The sequence below is a fragment of the Erithacus rubecula genome (genome assembly GCF_903797595.1).
Source record: "Erithacus rubecula genome assembly, chromosome: 3".
Taxonomy (NCBI): domain Eukaryota; kingdom Metazoa; phylum Chordata; class Aves; order Passeriformes; family Muscicapidae; genus Erithacus; species Erithacus rubecula.
In genome coordinates, this window is record NC_136689.1 from 34,728,637 (window position 1) to 34,747,492 (window position 18,856).

An 18,856-nucleotide genomic window follows, 5' to 3' on the forward strand; every position below is an offset into this window, starting at 1 on the left:
CAGTTAAAATTGAACACATGTGAGCAAGCATCACTTTTTTCCCTACCAAGAGCACTATTTATCACATATTTATATCGTGGAGAGACATGAAAGCTTGGGTAAGATAGGGCGATGCAGCACTGCAGAGTACATTTTATGCCGCAAGCCATGTCTGAGATTAGTGTAAATGTACCAGGAAAAGGTTCTAAACTCCAACAAAGCTGGCATCCACGCTTTATTTTTTTGCTCATTTATGAGGAGGACTTCATGAAAAAGCCCTCTGACTCCAAGAATGCATTTTTTATTTTTCGCATTAACTCTATTCCTGCTTTCATTCAGGTATTACCCTCCGGTACCAATACTTATATAAAAAAAAAAAAAAAAAGAAGAAGCTTAATATAAGTAACCACAGGAGGATCTCTTCTCCCCTTGAAAAACTGCAAATAAAGATGTCAGCTATTGAGTATATTTGTGGCGTCTCCAGCAGCTGCTGTTAAATACCAGCTGGTCTAGCTGATTAAAATTACCTCCGAGTTGGTATTATAAAGATGCCTGGGCAGCGTTGCTGTATTAATGGATTATTGAGTGAGCGATGAAAACCTTGGCCAGCTGATGCGTTTTATTACAGATAGGCTTTATGATGTGTAATCACTGTAATTTTTATAACTAGGGGAAATGGGAAAAAAAGAAGAACCTTCTTTCTCCCCTTACTCATAGCAAAATCAGTTGAACCAGTTTTTGGGTTCTTTTTTGTTTTTTTTGGTTTTTTTTTTTTGCCAGTCTGTTACTTAGGAGTTAGCTAAATAATTTGGGTTTTAACAGTTTCTGCATATGTAAGACTTTATCCACACCTACACATACACAAAGAAAGAGAAACTGTGTTCAAGGCTACCCTGTGTTTACCTGTTTTACATATGCTTAGGTTTACACATTGGATATTTATTTCATCCTTTGACTATCAGGCGAGTGCTGCAACTGGCCATATGAGATAAACCCTTGTGCATTATTTAATGACTGAGCTACACTGCAAACACACCTCATATTCTCCAGGTTCAGCAATTCAGCTGGTGAGGTCTCATGTCTGGTCTCTCCATCTCTCCCCTCCCACATTCTACTCCCCTTTCCAGCAAAACCTGCACACAGTATGTCATTTAACCATCTCTCCAACTTTCTTCCCCCTTACTAAACACATATTTACCATGTTGTCTTTTCTTCTGATGGTAGTTTAGTTTGGTACCAAACTAAATGTGCTAATTATGAAAATAATGTAACTGTTACCAGTTTTTGAGATTTAATAAAATGTAAATGACAGGTACCTGGAAGATCCAGATATACTGGTGAAAAAATTTATTACAGATGAATTCTGTTGTGAGATGCTTCAGCATTCAAGCCAAATTCTATTTACTGAAAGCATCTCAAGAGAAAATACTGCAATTTTTTTAGAAATGGACACACACCAAAAACAAACTAATGATACCTGAAATTTTCCAGTGGAATGGGAGCTGTTGCAATGTAAAAAGATAGTAAAATTTAAAAAAACTTTCCTAAGGAAACATAGCATTGCTTGTCTTTTTACACAGGAAACAATTAATAGAAACTCTTCCACAAAGTTAAGAAAACAAGTCTCTATAATGTTCATAAACTGATACAAGTTACAAAATGTTATAGGAAGGCCCCTATGAAATATAACTTGGTATTATTCCAGCCCATAAAGTATAGAGACAATTTTTTGGGAGTTGCTACTACATACATTCATTCACCTCCAACCTCTGTTGGGGAGTTTTTACTCATACTGGTGTTATGTGAAGTCCTGCAGACAGGTTATTTAAACCATTTCCTAGAAGAAAAAGCTACTCTAATTTCAACATTTAATAGATCAAAAGATAAATTAGATCAAAGATGATCAAAAGATAAATTAAAGCTAATTTAATGAAGGAGATTTTAAAGGCAAGGATTTTACAATGGGCAATTTTTTTAATTTAAAGGTGAGCCTTGGAAATAAATTTTGGTTGATCCAAGACTAAAATCTCCTAGGTGCTCTCCTTCTTTCATTTTATGAGTAGAACCTAAGCTGTAGTAGTATGCAAATGTGCATTTCCAAGTCCAACACCTGATAATCTGTGATATACATCTCTGATAAATCACCTAGCTGTTCTGAAACACCTTTGTACTGCCATGATTAGCTACTGACTATCAACTACTGATGCTAGTTGTCTGCAAATGGAAGGAGAAAAGCATGTTTCACTGGGTAGGTATGCTGTAGATTAAAAAGGGCCTTTTTACTCTTTCTAATTTCATCCCTTTTTATATTACTGTATTATCACTGAGGTTGGAAAAGACCTCTAAGAGCACCAAGGGGCATTGCCCTGCTGCACCTGCCATGCCTCTGTCTCAGGGCTGCAGCCTGGGCGCATCCTGCATCATAAACCTCTCTCAGAAGAGAGGAGCATCTTCACATTTGTTCCAGTGGACAAAATAAAATGAAATAACAAAATAGTGATGGTTTTGGTTTGGCAACCCCACCCCCCACCCCCCCCCCGCCGCAGTTCATATTTTCTCAAACCATGTGACTTTCATTCTTCTACTGGGAGCCAACAGTGGGTCCGCAGCTTGCAGCCATGAGTGAAAAACAAACCAGACAACAGCTCTCTGTCCCAACTACTTTCTGGTTTTTCCTGTGGTGCATTCCATAAGTTACCCCAAGCATTTACCCCTTGGGCACAGGTGGGGTTTCCTGGGGCGCTGGCCAGGCCAGGGCTGCAGTTTCCTAAGGAAGCTGCTGGTTCTCCATGCTTTGCCCCAGCACCAGGATGGGGAAATTCAGCTTCTCGAGCTGTCCTGCTGCATATTTTCATGCATTTAGTGAATTTCCAACTTGAGCAGCCCTCATAAAAATAAATGACAAACCCACTCCGAATCTGCAAGGCTTTGTGGGTATTTCTGGGCTGAGGCACCTTTACCATACAGCATGGAGAAGTGTCTCTTGGATCTAACCATGGATGGATAAAAACCACCTTGGTGTAGAGGAAAACATAGTTATAGTCATGGTTGAGACACAGTGTTAACATGAAATATTCCAAGTTTCCCACAGAAGGACTACTTGAAGTAAAATTTATATCACTGTCACCCATTGGGATCCACACCAAGATAGCCAACTGGAAGCACTGAAAAAGTAAATTATTGCATCTGAGAAGAAAAAATTAAAGGGAGGCAATCCTCTAAAAGCTAAAGTGATTACAATATGTTAAACAAATATCTCTACATTTGTGATAAAAACATATACATTGATAGGCTCTGAATTAATGGTCAATTTAACACGCGTGCTAAATTCTACGCAAAACAAGATTCTTAATTCACTTGGGTTAATAAACATAAAATTCTGATAATTACAGATACAATAATGTCGTATGAGCACTTTAAACATATGCTGTGGGAATTAAATCCTGGCTATTCCTGCCCACTAAGGACCAGTTTTTAATCTTCGATGCATGATATGTAGTAATGGATTTTACGAGTTGACTTTTTTAAATTTGATGATCAGGTTAATGAAATTTATAATGATATTTTTCACACCAAGTTCAAAATAGTAGTTAACTCCTTGGCAGAGGAATTCAGATTGGACATGTAATGGATGTACCAGCAACTGCTGATGTGAAAGGATTAATCATCATTTTAGACTTTTATTAAATTAGATAAAATGGGATAGGCATGAATCAGAATATATAGCAATTAATCACTGGACTTTATTGAGTCTTTTAAAAATCTTATTTGCTCCTGAGTTGACAACTAATCTAGGCCATTCTGTACCAGTTTGACAAACTCTCCAGATAATGACTGTGACTAGAACATTAATAATATCGTCATTTAGCAAAAAATATTTATTCTCTATGTAAACTATATTTTTAAAAAAACATTTGTGGGGGTTGAAGGTAATATTAGTCACATCACAGCATTTCAATTCAGCTCATCTTTTGCTATTGAAATCTTTTGCTTTTACAAATTTGCTTGTTTTTTTTAAATTTAGGTAATGGATAGACCAGTATGTACAGATGACCAAAGTTTTTGGTATATTCAACTAGCACTTAATGTAAACTGTTACAGCTATACACACTGGAATTGCTAGAAAATAAAAATTACTAAACTTTTGAAGTTTATTTATTGATCACTGAGAACCACCCCAGTTAAATTACCATAAACCTCAGCATCACAACAACTACTAATCCAGCTAATAGGAATTAAGGGAGATGGAAGATACATAATAAGCATCTGGGGGATATGGAATTTATCCCATGAGTGTAGTAAAGAGCTCATAATTTAAGAGTGCCAAAACCCAAGTGCATCATGAAGGCCTTTCCTCACAAGTGACATTAATTGCATATCCCACAGATGCTTATTACATATTCTATTTATACCTCTGAGAAGAAAAATATTCGTTTAAAGTTTAAAGGTTTAGTACTGCTTAAACACAATGTAACACAGCTGTCTCATGATGTCACAGGGAATATCAAAGGCTGCAGCACAGAGTCATAATGTAAGAAATAGTTTAGACAGAAGATAAATCAGGGAATGTGTTTCAGCATGAGAGCCCCAGAGCTCAGATGTACATTAAAGTAGGATGTATAACTACGTACTTCAGTTGGATTTGGGATTACACCATTAAAAAGGTTTTTCTGATTACAACTATTGAAATAAGAAAAAGGAGCATTAAATCTATTTCAATTATTTTAAAGCAGTTTTTCAATAAGTAGCATGTCAAACCATTAGTACTAATATATGAATTGCTAAAGTCAAAGATGCCATTATCTTTTCTACCGCTCAGTCTATACAAATATAACCATCATCATTAATGTTTCCAGATATTAAGCACATTATTATGATCCGAGTTTTTTGCGAGGACTTTATTGTGTTGACATTACTCTTTTGTGATTTCTCTCATAGATAAATAAGACAATGAGAATTCTTTGATTCAAAATGTCCCATATACTTCTAGCCAGGTGTATTTCCATTAGTAAAAAACCCCCTGAACCTGATATTACTGTTTTTGCATGTCCTTCCTACATGTACTTGTTAGAAATAGAATAAACAGCAATGTCCAAGCTTAGACTCTAACAGCTCACACACCATTCACTGATGTATGCTGTAAACAACTAAAGACTTTGTTTAGACATGTGGAATTTTGAGTTAAACATTGTAAAGATATTTCATAACATACAACATGTTACAAAGTTCTTCTGCTATACTGCACATGTGGGTATGTGTATAGATTTATTCAAAGTATGCAAAAACTTTTTTACTAACTTCTCCACTTCTGTGAATAAACACTTGGTTTTATTTTTTATTTACCAGCATTACTGGTAGAAGTAACAAGCAGTCAGAAGCTCAGGAGTTTCATTATCTCATATTTTCTGCACTATATTATACTGTGAACTTAAAAACCAGAAAAAATGAAGTTTCTTCTCTCTCTCCCCTTTCTCAATACCAAGAGCAAAGGACATTGCTTCAGGGACATTCAAAGATCATTGTATTCAACGCTTTTTCAGACAAAAAGGTGCATAAAAGGTAATCAAAGGAAGTATGCTAAGCATGGTCCTAATTTCAAATAAGGTGACAAGAAGCAAAGAAAAGCAGATCATTAAAAGTGATAGATGACAGTATTAAGGTCTATGAAAGGCAATGCTCCTCTCATGGACTTCTCAGGCTGATGTTATATTGGGTGATGCCATCTTGCTGCTCTGAAATTTGGGAAGAATTGCTGTTCTGCTATCATACATTCCATAGTGAACAACAAAGCCTAGGTGCACCCACGGCCTTTTTTCCTTAGAAACAGTGCTATCTGGAAGTTCAAGGCAGTCATCACTGGCAGTCAATACCAATCTGCAAATGCTATGCTGAGAGTGTTTTCAGAGAAAGAATATAGAAGGGCAGCACCCTTGGCTTTCTGTAAAGATTCAAGTATGACTCGTTCATTGATTTCAAAATATGTATTGGAGAAAAGCTCCTACTCTTGTCTGCTTTTGTTCTTTTTCACTAGACAACTCTATTTTGCAATGCTGTGCACAGATTTTCAATTCTTGCCAAAATCTGTGGAATCTTCCTGCTAAGTTATGCACCTCAACCCTTTAGGGCTTCTTGCTGTTACATTCAGTATGAGGTATGATGAAATATTCTCCCCATTTTTACAGCATTAGTTTGGTGAAATAATTCTATTCTTAGAAATGTTTCTCAAACATAATTTTTCATGCTTTACCTAGGTTAAAATATTGTGAATTCATACAATATGCAAAAGTTACACAAAATTGTGCAACCTAATTAACAGCACTACTCTTGAGCAACCTATTTCTGTGACCTGCGTTAATGGATTTTATTCTTCGGATATGGATGGCTTGCTTTAATATTTCATAGGGTACTTTTAAAAATTCTTGCTCAAAACCACATCAGAACCAGAAAAGAGACTCAAGGCATGCACCTATTTGGAACAAGATTTTTTTTTTTTTAATTGATGAGGCTTCTACAACTCTAACAAGATGTTGGAAAGAGGTTCACAAGGTCACAGAGAACCACTATCCAGCTCACCCATTTTAAAAATTAGGACAGACTGTTGCATTATTTTCAGAGCAGGATCTTTTACTGTTGCATAGACTTCCAACTCTGTTATGTATCTTTCTAACTCAAGAACTCCCAAGAAAAGAGCTGCCAGAGAAAATTCAGAATATGTACGGGGAATTACATAAGTTGTCTGTAGGATTCCCCACCTTTTCCCCCTCCCTTGCCCAAACCCCTCAGTCTGTAATATCTGGTTAGACTGAAGGGCAGGGAGAGCACTGTCCACAGGGGTAGAAATGGCTATGCAAGAACTAATCTTGGTATCTGGAGTGCAAGCAGAGTGACTTGACTACCTGGTGAATTATTACTTTGGTGGGGAGAAAACCCAAAAAGGAAGCATTCTTCCCAATGCTGACATACACTGCCTTTCATTTTCCCAATTAACTGCATTCTACTGGGCAATCAGATGCTTTTAGAGAAAATGCAGACTGGCCACATTCCTACAGAATTACTATCTCACTAATTTTCAACAACATTTTCATTAGTGATGAATTGTGGTTCGAGGATATAATTTTCTGCTAAAATGAAGAACTCAGATGAAAATGACCCTGAAGAGCCAGATGATTAACATGTCCTCCTAGTCTAAGAGAGACTCAGACTGAAGACTGTGCTGTCCCTGAAGTTGACAACTCACACCTCAATACAGTTCACTACCAATTGCCTTTTTCTCAAATACAATTCCTTGCTTTCCTTTTCCCCCTCATAAAAATCCAAAATGGCCTAGATTGTTCTGGAATGGACATTGAATAATACAAAGTATTAAAACTTTAGATTTTTTTAATGAGATTTACCTCTGCTTCCAACAGGCCAACGTTATGCATTTAAGTAGTTCATGCTGATCTGTTTGAAGATTTCAAACAAAATTTTCTTACCTGCATTACCCACTATATCCTAATTTGGTATAACTTCTAAATTTTAAAATTTATGCATTAAATTGTGTTTAATATCCCTCCCTCACTATTGGTCTTGTTGGATTCTAGCAGAGGGTCTGCTTTGTGTGGCTCTTTTTAAATGCATCGAGATGACAGAAAAGATTTTGAGCTATTTCTGTTAGCCTTCAGACAACTACTGGGTATTGACTTTTATCTAAGGCCTGATGACAGGATGATCTTTCCCTGCTAGATGGTGTACATGGCTCTCTTCAGTACTCCTGTAAAATTTTTGAAGTTATGTATCCACAGGAAAATTAAGGAGTTGCTGGTCACATGAGATTGCATGCCCATACTAACTTGATTCATATAGACTTGGTAAGAATAAGCAGTGAAGAAGCAGCACTGGTTAACCAAAACATGAATTATCCACAGGACTGGATTCTACAGGAAACATCTTGGTTACCAGCAAAGGCTTAAGTCCAAAGTGCTGTATTTTGCCTCCTAACATCATGTCAGCATGGGCATGTTAGCACAGTTTCATTTTTTAGGCATATGCTGAGATAATTACTTTCTGCAACAATTACTTGACCTACTTATTGCCTTTTTTGTACCAATTTCCAAGATGAGTTTCTAGACTAAATTCCATGTCATTGAAAGAAGTGAAATGATGCACCAAATTAAAAAGTACCTGGTTAACCTGAACAGCTGATGTGATTTAAGCATAAAGAAAGTAAAGGGGAGGTAAATACTGATATATGGCACCTTAAATTCCTTACTGAAGTAGAACTCCTCTATACATTGTTCAGCTTTCATAGTCAACAGCTACTGTCTACATAGGTGGGGGAAAAAAAACGAAAAAGACAAAGATAGCTTTCCAAGCACCTATATTCTATATTCCTACTAAATTTATCACAGGTTTAAGAAGATACTAATTCTATTCAAATCCAGTGGTCTCTAAGCCTATTTATGTTTAATGCTACCAGCCTTTTTTCTTTTCAGGGTATGCAACAAAAGTCAAAATGGAAGCTTTCTTGCTTGTTTCCCTCCCAGATAAAGATAACTCCATGTACTTCATATGGGAAGCACATCACCTGCATCAAGGAGCAACAAAATGACAAATCTGCATTCCATCCTCACAGACATCCAGTACTACTCATTATCCTCTCAGCACATAATTATGCAGCAGGAGAGTAAAACTCTGACAAACACTTTTGACACCTCAACCAATCCTTCATTCTGTTTACAGAGTGGTCTTTTACATTATTTACATGTTAAAATCTTAAAGTCAGAGGTAAAACTAAAATACTATTTGTGATAGTTGTGAAAAAGAATAAAATCACAAGTTCATCATACTGTAATTTTTAACCAAATACACAAGGAGAAGGAGCACAAAATTAAATACACATTTTTTTCAATCAACAAATTATAAAGCTTTTTGAGGAACTCAACAATGAGGAACACATATCTATCACTTAAGAACATGAAAGGGTGAGTAGTCTTACTACAAAACAGAAGAAAAGCAACTTTTAGAGTTAAGGAGGATTGCTGCAGGAGGTAAGATACTTACCCTAATCTTCAAGAATTTTCCTAATTTATTTGCAAAGAGGAAGTAATCTGAATTATAAACCATCAGAGTACAATTGGTACAGTAGCTGAGGGCAGCAGTAGCTGAGGCAATCCTTGCCTCTACCAAAACATATAGTAGCTTTCTAAAGTGGCTTCAGATGTTTCCTTCAGTCACCTAATTTAGAAAGTAGAAAGGTTTCCTCTTACAGTACTTTTTTCACCATACAAGATAGAATTCATTGTAACCTCTTCAAATGCCTGAGTCAGCCCCCAAAAATCTAAAAACCCAGTAGAATGCATCTTGCAATTTGTGGGACCAACAGTGGACACGAACATTTCTTAGAAAGGCCTGGTCATCTGGCACTAAATCCACAACAAATCTTCTACTGAGAGACAAGATGGGATTTATAGTCCATTAAAATCTGTTTTATATATAATGCTTTGTTTAATTCAAACAGAAAATAGGTACTGGAAATCAACAGCAGTTCCAGATAATACATTCATTATTAATTTGGTCTTGGACATTCAAATGAGAACTACTGCTTTCTTCAAAAAGACTTTGTATTTGCTTAGTCTTATCCATTTCTAGATACTCACTGCCAGACACTTGCCTTTTATTAGCAAGGCCAGACTTTGGTGGTTCCTCTACTACACGCACAATAGCTCAAAGTTGCTTTCATTGTAATTGCTGTCCAATTGATTGATGACACTGGATTAAAAACTACAGGAAATGTAATGGCTTTGGACCATGTCATATATTATCTCATTTTCTTTTGATGTGAGAATCCAAAATAAACCCAGGGATCCTGCATGATCTGAAAAGTTCTCCTTATCAAGAGTGATCTTTGATCTACTTTTTCTGTAAATCAAAAATATTTCAGTGATATTTTGATTTTTTTTTTCAGATACAGTAAATATGATCTGTGTTCCTCTACTACGCAAGTAAAATCCTTTAAATTCTCCCTCCACAGGCTGAGCTGATTACACAAAAGAATACTGCCTGGTACCAGAATGGCATGGGCAAGAAACTAAAGCAGGTGGATGCCCCACAGCAGTGCTCACAGCCAAGCCAGTAAGAACAGCAATAGTGGAGCAGCACATCTGCTGTTGACTTTGCTGTAACATAACCTTTCCAACGCTATCTTCAGATCCACACTCGTGTCTGGCTTTCCTGCAACTTGGTTTGCACCCTTCTCTTTTGCTTTGCATTTCTTTCTGTGCTTCCTGAGGTGGGCTTTCCTCCTGAAGTGCCATGGTAGTGCCAGCCTGCAGCCTCTGGAGGGGCAGTGGGCAGTGTGTCCCTGACTAATGACCACAGAGCAGAGTGGCAGAGGGAGGCAGAGGCTTTTCATTCCTATGCCTTGTCATTATCTTTCTGTGCATTTTTTCTACACAACTGTATCATATATATTTACATGATCTGGCTATACTTACTGCATGCAGTTCCATGAGACAGTCACTTGGTGCAATATAATTCACCCTCAGTACATAAAATAAAATGCTCATAATATTATATGGGACCTTTCCAATTGATTAATCTTTTCAGTGAAGTGCAAAAGAAGTTGCCTACTACAAACTCCTTTAAATGGAAGATAGTGACCTAAAATACACCTGTACTTCAGGACATTATCTTATATGTATATGTATATGTATATGTATATGTATATGTATATGTATATGTATATGTATATGTATATGTATATGTATATGTATACGTATATGTAGGCTTTCCTCAAACACTATCCTTTCTCAAGCTGAGAGCTTAACCTGCTTAAAAATTTGTCCCTGCAAACACTGGCCACTGCAGAAAACACAGTATTGTTCTGCAATATTTTGTAGTTTAACATGAATTACATGTAAGGGACAAAGAAATTAACATCAGAGTACCAATTAATCTAGGACATTTATCATGGTTAACTCTTCTAATTTTAAAATTAAACTGAATATTCAATCTGTCAACCCTTTGGAATATCCAATCTTTATGTTCAATCCTAACCTTTGTTGTTTTTTTTTTTAATTTAGAGAAAGGGTTATTATCAGGAAGCATGTCACTGAACTATTAATGTAATCAATTCCATTTTATTTTCAAACCATTCTTGTACTTGACTTCCCAAAATTAGATATGATTAGATAATTATTATAGTTTGTTAGACTATTCACATATTACCAGGAGAGTGAAACAATGTTACTCTGCAAAACCTTATCTTGGGGTCCAGGCTAGAGACATGGCAAAGAAAGAAGACTGAGGAATGATAAGGCACAAACCCTTTATCTCTGTATTGCTAGTTCCATTTCAGCTGATATTAATAGCAGCTGAATAATTATCACAGGGACAAGCAGTGCTGACTGCAAGTGAATTAAAGTGCAGTCTCAAAATTTCCAGATACAGAAATTCCTGTGCTGAGGCTGCTGCTGCCTGTGACACCAACTTGAACTTCCAGAGCATGGAAGTATGGCATAGCCAGGAGCCAATATAATTGCTGCACCTATTGGGTTCTTTTCCCAATCAGCAATAGAATGAGACAGCCAGGGAATGCAAAGTCTGTTCATTGCTGTGCTCTGGAAGAGAAGGCAATCTACTGCTTTGAGCTAAAACTTCAAAATTGGGCAGCAACCAAAATTAATGAGTTGTACCACATGTACTGAAATGCCTGTTAAACTTGGTCTTGTAAACAGGTAAGCATAATTTCAGGAAGTGTATAATCACTTTGTTTTGTGTATAATATATATACGTATGCGTTTAATGTGTATTTGTATAATCTCTCTTTTTTTTGGGTAATTTTATTGTAAAGGAGAGTTTCTGAACATGGAAATGTTCAACCATCTGGGGTACCTGACCTCCCTGCAGATCAAGTCTTGCTAGTGTTTGAAAAATAACAAGAAGCATTGGAAAACATCAAAGGATCAACTGTATGAAAATGCAAAGAATTGTTCTTGCCTTGTCCCAGAAGGTTATAGAAAGATGCAAAGTGTAAAATGCTGAATTTTAAAATAAGTGAACTTTATAACTTGTGCAACTGCTACTAAATACAGGCCTTTCAGGTTGATCCTGCTCTCTAGGAACATTGTAATATCTTTTGAGCAAAGTTCCCAGGCTTCCTTCTATCATTTGTATAGTTTTTTGAGTGGTATCAAGGCTGACAGATAACTATTTATTGTTGGCAAATCTTCAGCAAAACAATAAACTTCAGCAAAAACCACAAATGAATTCTGCAGTTTGGTTAGGTTAAGAAATTATTGATAAACTATGCTGTTTAAGAAATGCTGTTTCTAGTTCAAGAAATGTTAAATACAGGAAAAGATACAGTATCTCAGGCTGACAGTTGGCTCACTACTGGAAATTACTACTCTGAAGAGTTCAGACATCATTAAAGGTGATATTAATACAAGACAGTCATGCTCCTTTCCCTTTCTTTTTCTCTTGTCTATACCAAATCAGGAATCAGGGAAGAATATGACCTCACAGGTAACCTACTTTCCTCTTCTGCCAATTCAGAATCTGTCTGTGTGATACTACCCATTTCTGAGAGCATTTCAAAGCCTGTTTTTAAAATATTCTGATCGTTTTTCCTTTGCAAATTTTGATTATTTTACAGTCTAACAGCTCTCTGTTAGTAAGGTTTTCCTGATAGTCAGCCTGAAGCTCTCTCTCATAATTCATTCTCTTAACTGTAAATTTCTTTATTCAGATTCAGTTCTATTTATGCCACACCAGACTGAATCATTCTTCTGTTATTATAATATTATGTTTAGAGCTAAAATATAATTTTTTCTTCCAATTATTTCTCTTACTGAAAGGCAAAATCTTAAACCAATGTGAATACCTACATTACAGATTATTTTTGCCCCAAAATATTTGTCTGTAAGTTTCTGAAGTTTAATTTATTTTATTCTCTCTTTGTTTCCATAAGTCTTCATAAATGAAACAGTGTATTTTTATTTTACTTGATATTTATACAGCCTACTTATTCATTACTACCCCTGAAGTTTATTAGGGATGCTTGCTTTCTCTTCCAGACTAGTGAAGATATTAAGAAAATACACTATGCAAAAAATATTGCAATAGAACAATCTGTCCTCTTTGTAATTTTAATACCTTGAGTTTACTTGGATTATTTTTCCTCCCCTACAGGTAACTCATACATATAAAGTGTATTTAAGATTTGTAGAATTACATTTACCTTCCTAATATAAGTTATTAATAAGTAGCACAACTCTTCTCTTGAGAGTATATTATGTTGCAGCACTTTTTCATTTTACAGTAACATCAAATTAGACTTTAGTGTTAAGTATTGCAGTTATGGTCTGACATTTACAGAGCCACCTTTTCCTTCCCTTTCTTTGTTTTCTATTGACTTGTTACAATCCACAATTGCATTTGGAAATTCACACCTTTTTTTTTTTCATTTAAGGCAATGCCAATCTTACTTTAAATCACTGAAAAAAAAAAAAAATTTAAAAGTGTCATTTTCTCTGTCCCTGTAATGGCACATATGGCTTGCCAACTCCTTAAGGAAAGATGAAAATGTCTAGAATAAACAATAAAGGCAGAGTTCTTCTTCAAAACCATGGGCATTTCACAATTACTTATGGTTCACAAATTGTACTCTGTGCTGACCCAGACTGACTACAGCAGCTATAAACAGTTTGGATTCAGTGCTGCATGAACACATGGATAAGGCCACATCCAAAGCCACACCTGGCCCAATAAACCTCTCTGGAATGGGAGTACACAATACACAACCAGCTGGGTGGATATGAAGCAGCTTCATGGAAAAGGGAATACCTGGGCTGACTCTGTACACAGACAATTTATCATACCCATGGCTTTTGTTTTAACGTGCCCCTCCCCCTGTATTAACAGAATCCAAAACCCCATAACACAATAGGGAAAAGTTCACTGATGTTAAAACTGGTGATAAAATTAAGTAAATAAACCACTCAATGCTAATATTTTCTTGGTGTCCTATTATCCCATGTCTTCTTACAGGAGAACAGAGGTGGGCTCTGTACTTGATCAGGGTCTCTAATATATAGCTGAATGGGCATTATCTGCACTGAAAATTCCTGAGTCACAACTGCAACAGCAGGGTGGCATTTACTGCAATGCTGCAAAACAAGTAAGTTCTAAGAGGTATTTCTTTTCAGTCCCATTCTTCTAATGCAAAATTTAAGGGAAAAAATTTCCTAATAGAGTGAAACAAAACCCCTAAGGAATTAAATTAAATAATGCTTTGCAAACACTTACAGTCCATAAATCTGTGGAGCAATTTCCAGTCGGTTCAGATGCATGTACAGCTCAATATCATGTTTCTTCAGCAGATGATCCTGAATTTGATTTACTTTTGCTACAATAGCAATAGATGGCCCCAAGTCCTGTGGCCTTGCAAAGGGCATAGGTGTTATCATCACATCTTTCTCCTGCAGACACAGAAAACAGGGTGAAGAAAAGAACAACCCTTGAAGCCTTACTGTCTAAAGAGAATGTGTGCAGGAGATTACATTTGTTGTAAACATTGGCTTCCAAATAAACATAGTAATAACTCATTGCTTTTACAGCAGAAGAGGAATCTCAAGTATCCACTTCTGCAGAAGGTATTGTGGGATTCCCCTTCCCAGGAGTGCCAAGGAGTGCCCGTCATTCTGCACATCAAATTTTACGTGCATGCTTTACTTTTCATGCTCTGACAAAGTGTTGACAGCTTTATTTTAGCTTTAATATCAGCAGTCTGACTCAGTCCAGAATAAAGCAGATGAATGGTAACTCAGTAGAGAATATATGCCCTCAGAGGACAATAAATTGCATACCAAATAGGAAGTAACTTATTTTCAAACAATCCTTTCTAAACAGGCTCCACTTGCACAGAAAATCTGGTGGTTTTACCTTAAAACCAACACAGCTTTGATAAAGCACCAGAAACTTTTAAAGGAAAAAATAAATAGAACAGTGAGACAGCAGTTGGTTGGACCTGAAGGCTATGCAAACTATGCCATGATCTACAACACAACATAACACTCATCAAGTAAAAACCAATGGGTTGAACATGATACTGCTATAAATTCATTCTTCTTGCAAAAGAGTGAAGTATTACTGAAAAACAAACACAATGATACAAAGAAATGCAGCACGTAATGAACTGCACTGCATATGAAACATGTAAAAAGGAGAATGAAAAATAAAAAAAGGCCGGTCAAACCTATCAAGAGAAAGATGGGGGGCAGGAAAACAGAAAATTAAGCTGTTAGGAACAATGTTAAGGTTGTAAAAAAGGGAAAATTGAAATGGTCAGAAGAGAAGAATTTTGCAATGGCTTTCCCACAATCTGTCATCATGACCTCTGACTCAAAACTTCACTTTGAAAAACATTGCTGTTTTTCTACATTTTTGCTTACTGTACTAATAGAGAAGCATTATCCAGCTCAAAGGGTTAATAATTTCAGGAGACTTTATTGCACTTTACACTGTTTAAATACAAATTCACTTGTTTTAATATTGTGAAAAGAGCATTATTTTCAACATTCAATAACAAAGAAAGATTGTTTTTGTTGTATAAGCTATTCCCAATGTTGTTTCCTATGGATATTTCAAAATCAGTTACAACATGGTTTAACATGCAAATGGACAGTGAACATTTAATAATGTCTACCAAAAAGTCTATTTGTTGTGTTGATCTTCTTTGCTTAAGTATCTTTTCTTAATTATTTGATTTCTGTACTGCAGAAAATATGGTAGGATGTTGAACAGTGATTTCAGGTAATATGTTTCCATTTAAGGACTTGATTGATTACAAATTGTATCCTAAAATCTGCTTAATTGTTGCTTTGCTATGGCAATTGCAGCAAAGGGACTGATCTGTCTATTATAGTGTGGTAGTTTAACCATGGTATTGTGGTACCAAGAAATACTCATTTAAGATACTCCAGCAAATCACTTGACAAAAGCTCCCTCAGACTGTCAAATAAAGTTCACTGATATGGCATTTATTTATTCAAAATTCTATCAAATACGAATTTAAAATAAAACATCTAGTGTCTTGGAGGCCAACAGGCAATCCTGTTACTTAGTCAAACACCAAAGTTCTTCACAGCTGCAGGTACATTGAGAAAGGATATTTCTCCTACCTTATTTTTTAAATTATTCTATTACATTCTTTCTTACCAAGCTGGGCAGCCTTCTTTGTACCCTGAATTTTATTTCTGCATTGTATGGCTATTTCCTACAATTTTGCACCCATTTCACAATACTAGTCATATACAAGAATGCAAAATATTGAAAATAGGCATCCATTAATCTTCTACACAGAAAACCACCCTTAAAGCATGATATGGTAATATTGCCTTAATGTTAAACGTAAGCTTATATTAATTTTTTTTTCCGAAACATGGATTTATGTTTGAAACTAATCATAAAAGTCTGTAGCTCTATGTATTTGCAGACATGCACTATCAATTGGCACACATCTGGGGTATGAACTTTATTGTGCTTTATTCAAATTGACTTTAACTTCAGCTTGACCACTTCATGCATTCATAACTCTGATGACTCAGAAGACTTGTGTTTTTAAGCTTTTCTTTATTATGGGCATAAAACCTTATATGGAAAGCTCAACATCAGAATCCCTCTGCTTATTTGAACTTGTAATATGAAAAGACTAGCTATTACTCACTTTAGTCTTTACACCACTATAGTTGTCTGTGGGTTTCAAGCCATCTTTACAAAATTACAAGACAGATTATTAAACTCTGGCTCCAGTGACTAAAGACTGTGAATATCAAAACTAATGCAAGCTTCCTCTGTGCCAAAATTGGAGTTATTTGTCACTTGCAGCATTTGTGCACCTTGGCATAATGCAGCACTGACACATTGCTGACTGTCAGACTGACTGACTATCAAACATGGCTAAGTGTATCCAATAGTATACGCTGGCTTGCCATTTCTAAAAGCACGAGATAAGTAAATGGTATCCATCAAAATGCAGCTTATCAGCATCTCAGAAATTAACCCTATTAACAGAAATCTTCAAGGCATGACAGAATCTGTGAGGAAGCAGCTGCAGCCAATAACAAAGCCTTGCCTGTCCATGCCTCCTGATTCAGTGCACTCCACCAAGAAGCTCGGTGGATGACTAGAGTGCAACAAAGTCGTGTCTGTTGTCTCCTCTCATGCAATTTGGTTGAGAAAATGACAATACCTCCAGTCAGTTGAAATTGCTCCAAAAATCACATAGCTGGTGTGAAACAAACAGCCCAAACAGAAAGATGCTCAAATAAACTAATAAAACCAAGGCGCCAAAATGTTTAACTAGAAATGACTCACAGTGCCTGTGCCTAAAGCCAAGTGGACAACACAATACTGTGCCCTTGCTCATACTCACCACATAATTATTTGCCATGTGGCAGAAAACACCCATTTTCTTTTTGTGAGCCTTCAGGTCTTGCAAAAAAATGTGAGTGCATGTGTTTAGTCATCTATTATTAACATGAAATATAAATCATCAATACTAAAAGGATGTGGTTCACAATAAAAAGAAAAAATGAGTGACGGCTCAGAATGTGCTATATTGTTTACAGGAAAGCACCAGATTAATCCCTTAGAAAAGTTTAAATACAAATACCAGTGAAATGCACCTGAAAACTTTAGCTAAGTCACCAAGTCCTGGCAGAAAACATTACCTACCACAACACTGGAATGGCTGGTAGGCAATGCTAACACAATTTACGTGTTCATGCATTTAGGAAACAAATGCTACAGCAGTAAAGAGAGGCTAGGACATAGTACAAGCATAAACTAAGGACAGATTTCTCTCATTAACCACTAGGGAATGGAGTAGCTGGAGAAGCTCCTCTAATGGCAGCTGGGAGTAATGGAAACAACTGTTAGAAGCTGTAAAATGTAACATGTCTCTCACAGCACAGGCTTTCATTGCTTTCTTCCTGAAGATTCACACTTTACTATGTAGCTAACCCCCAAAGTCATGGCTGTAAAAGGCATATGCACAAGAAAGGATTATTAAAGATTATACATATTTACAAAGAACAAGAACAAACAACTAGATATTAATCCATTCTCTTTGCACTGTTAATTTTTTATGCTATGAAAGGACTGGAAAGAGCAATGTAAACTTTCACCTTCTATCCAAGCACAGCAAACATGTAAGCAGACCTAGTTATTTCCAGGAATAAAATTCCACCTCAGACTTTGCCACCTCTGTCACAGAAATTGGAACAAATACATTTGAATACACTGAATTTTGAAAAGCTACACTCAGAGAAACATATCTCAGCCTTGTTATTGAAATAAAAGTGCCTATGTAGTAACTTCATAAAATTTGTATCTCATATGCTTTATCCCTAGCTACTGAAATTATATAAAAATCCAAATAATTTATAACTGCAGATAGTTTAGGCTAAGATGCCAATGCTCTATCTGATAAAATATATAATATTTTAAATATTTAAAGGAAATAGATGGTTTTAAATGAGTCTTTGGTGAACAACTTTTTCTTCATTAGACTGACAAAGCCGCCATTCAAACTAGTCATCCCCAATTACAGCTTGCAACTACAGGATTAGGTGCACATATATGAACATCCAGAACCAACTGAGGTTCTGTTAACTCTAGATATTCCCCTCCACGTTCTATGTGAAAATGCTGAAGTGAATCAAATTGCAACTAAGTTTGGAGCCCAACTCTTTCAGGATATGAAACACTGAAAGTCTCGGCAATACTCATAATACTGTTAATAATATTTTGCTAGAGTCTCCATATATATGTGCTTCATTACACAAATAATTTTCCAGAATTAAAAAAAAAATAAAAAAGAGGAAAACACAAA

The 18,856-nt window shown here is 36.0% G+C and overlaps 1 protein-coding gene across 2 annotated transcripts in view; it reads right to left on the reverse strand.

Annotated features, from left to right (window-relative positions):
• Nucleotides 1-18,856, reverse strand: part of TBC1D5 (TBC1 domain family member 5) — a 309,248-nt gene that overhangs the window by 102,385 nt on the left and 188,007 nt on the right. For both annotated transcript variants that reach the window (XM_079299429.1, XM_079299430.1), the window contains exon 14: nt 14,269-14,441. In XM_079299429.1, the coding sequence (XP_079155555.1) occupies nt 14,269-14,441 (173 nt within the window). The remainder of the gene's footprint in view (nt 1-14,268; nt 14,442-18,856) is intronic.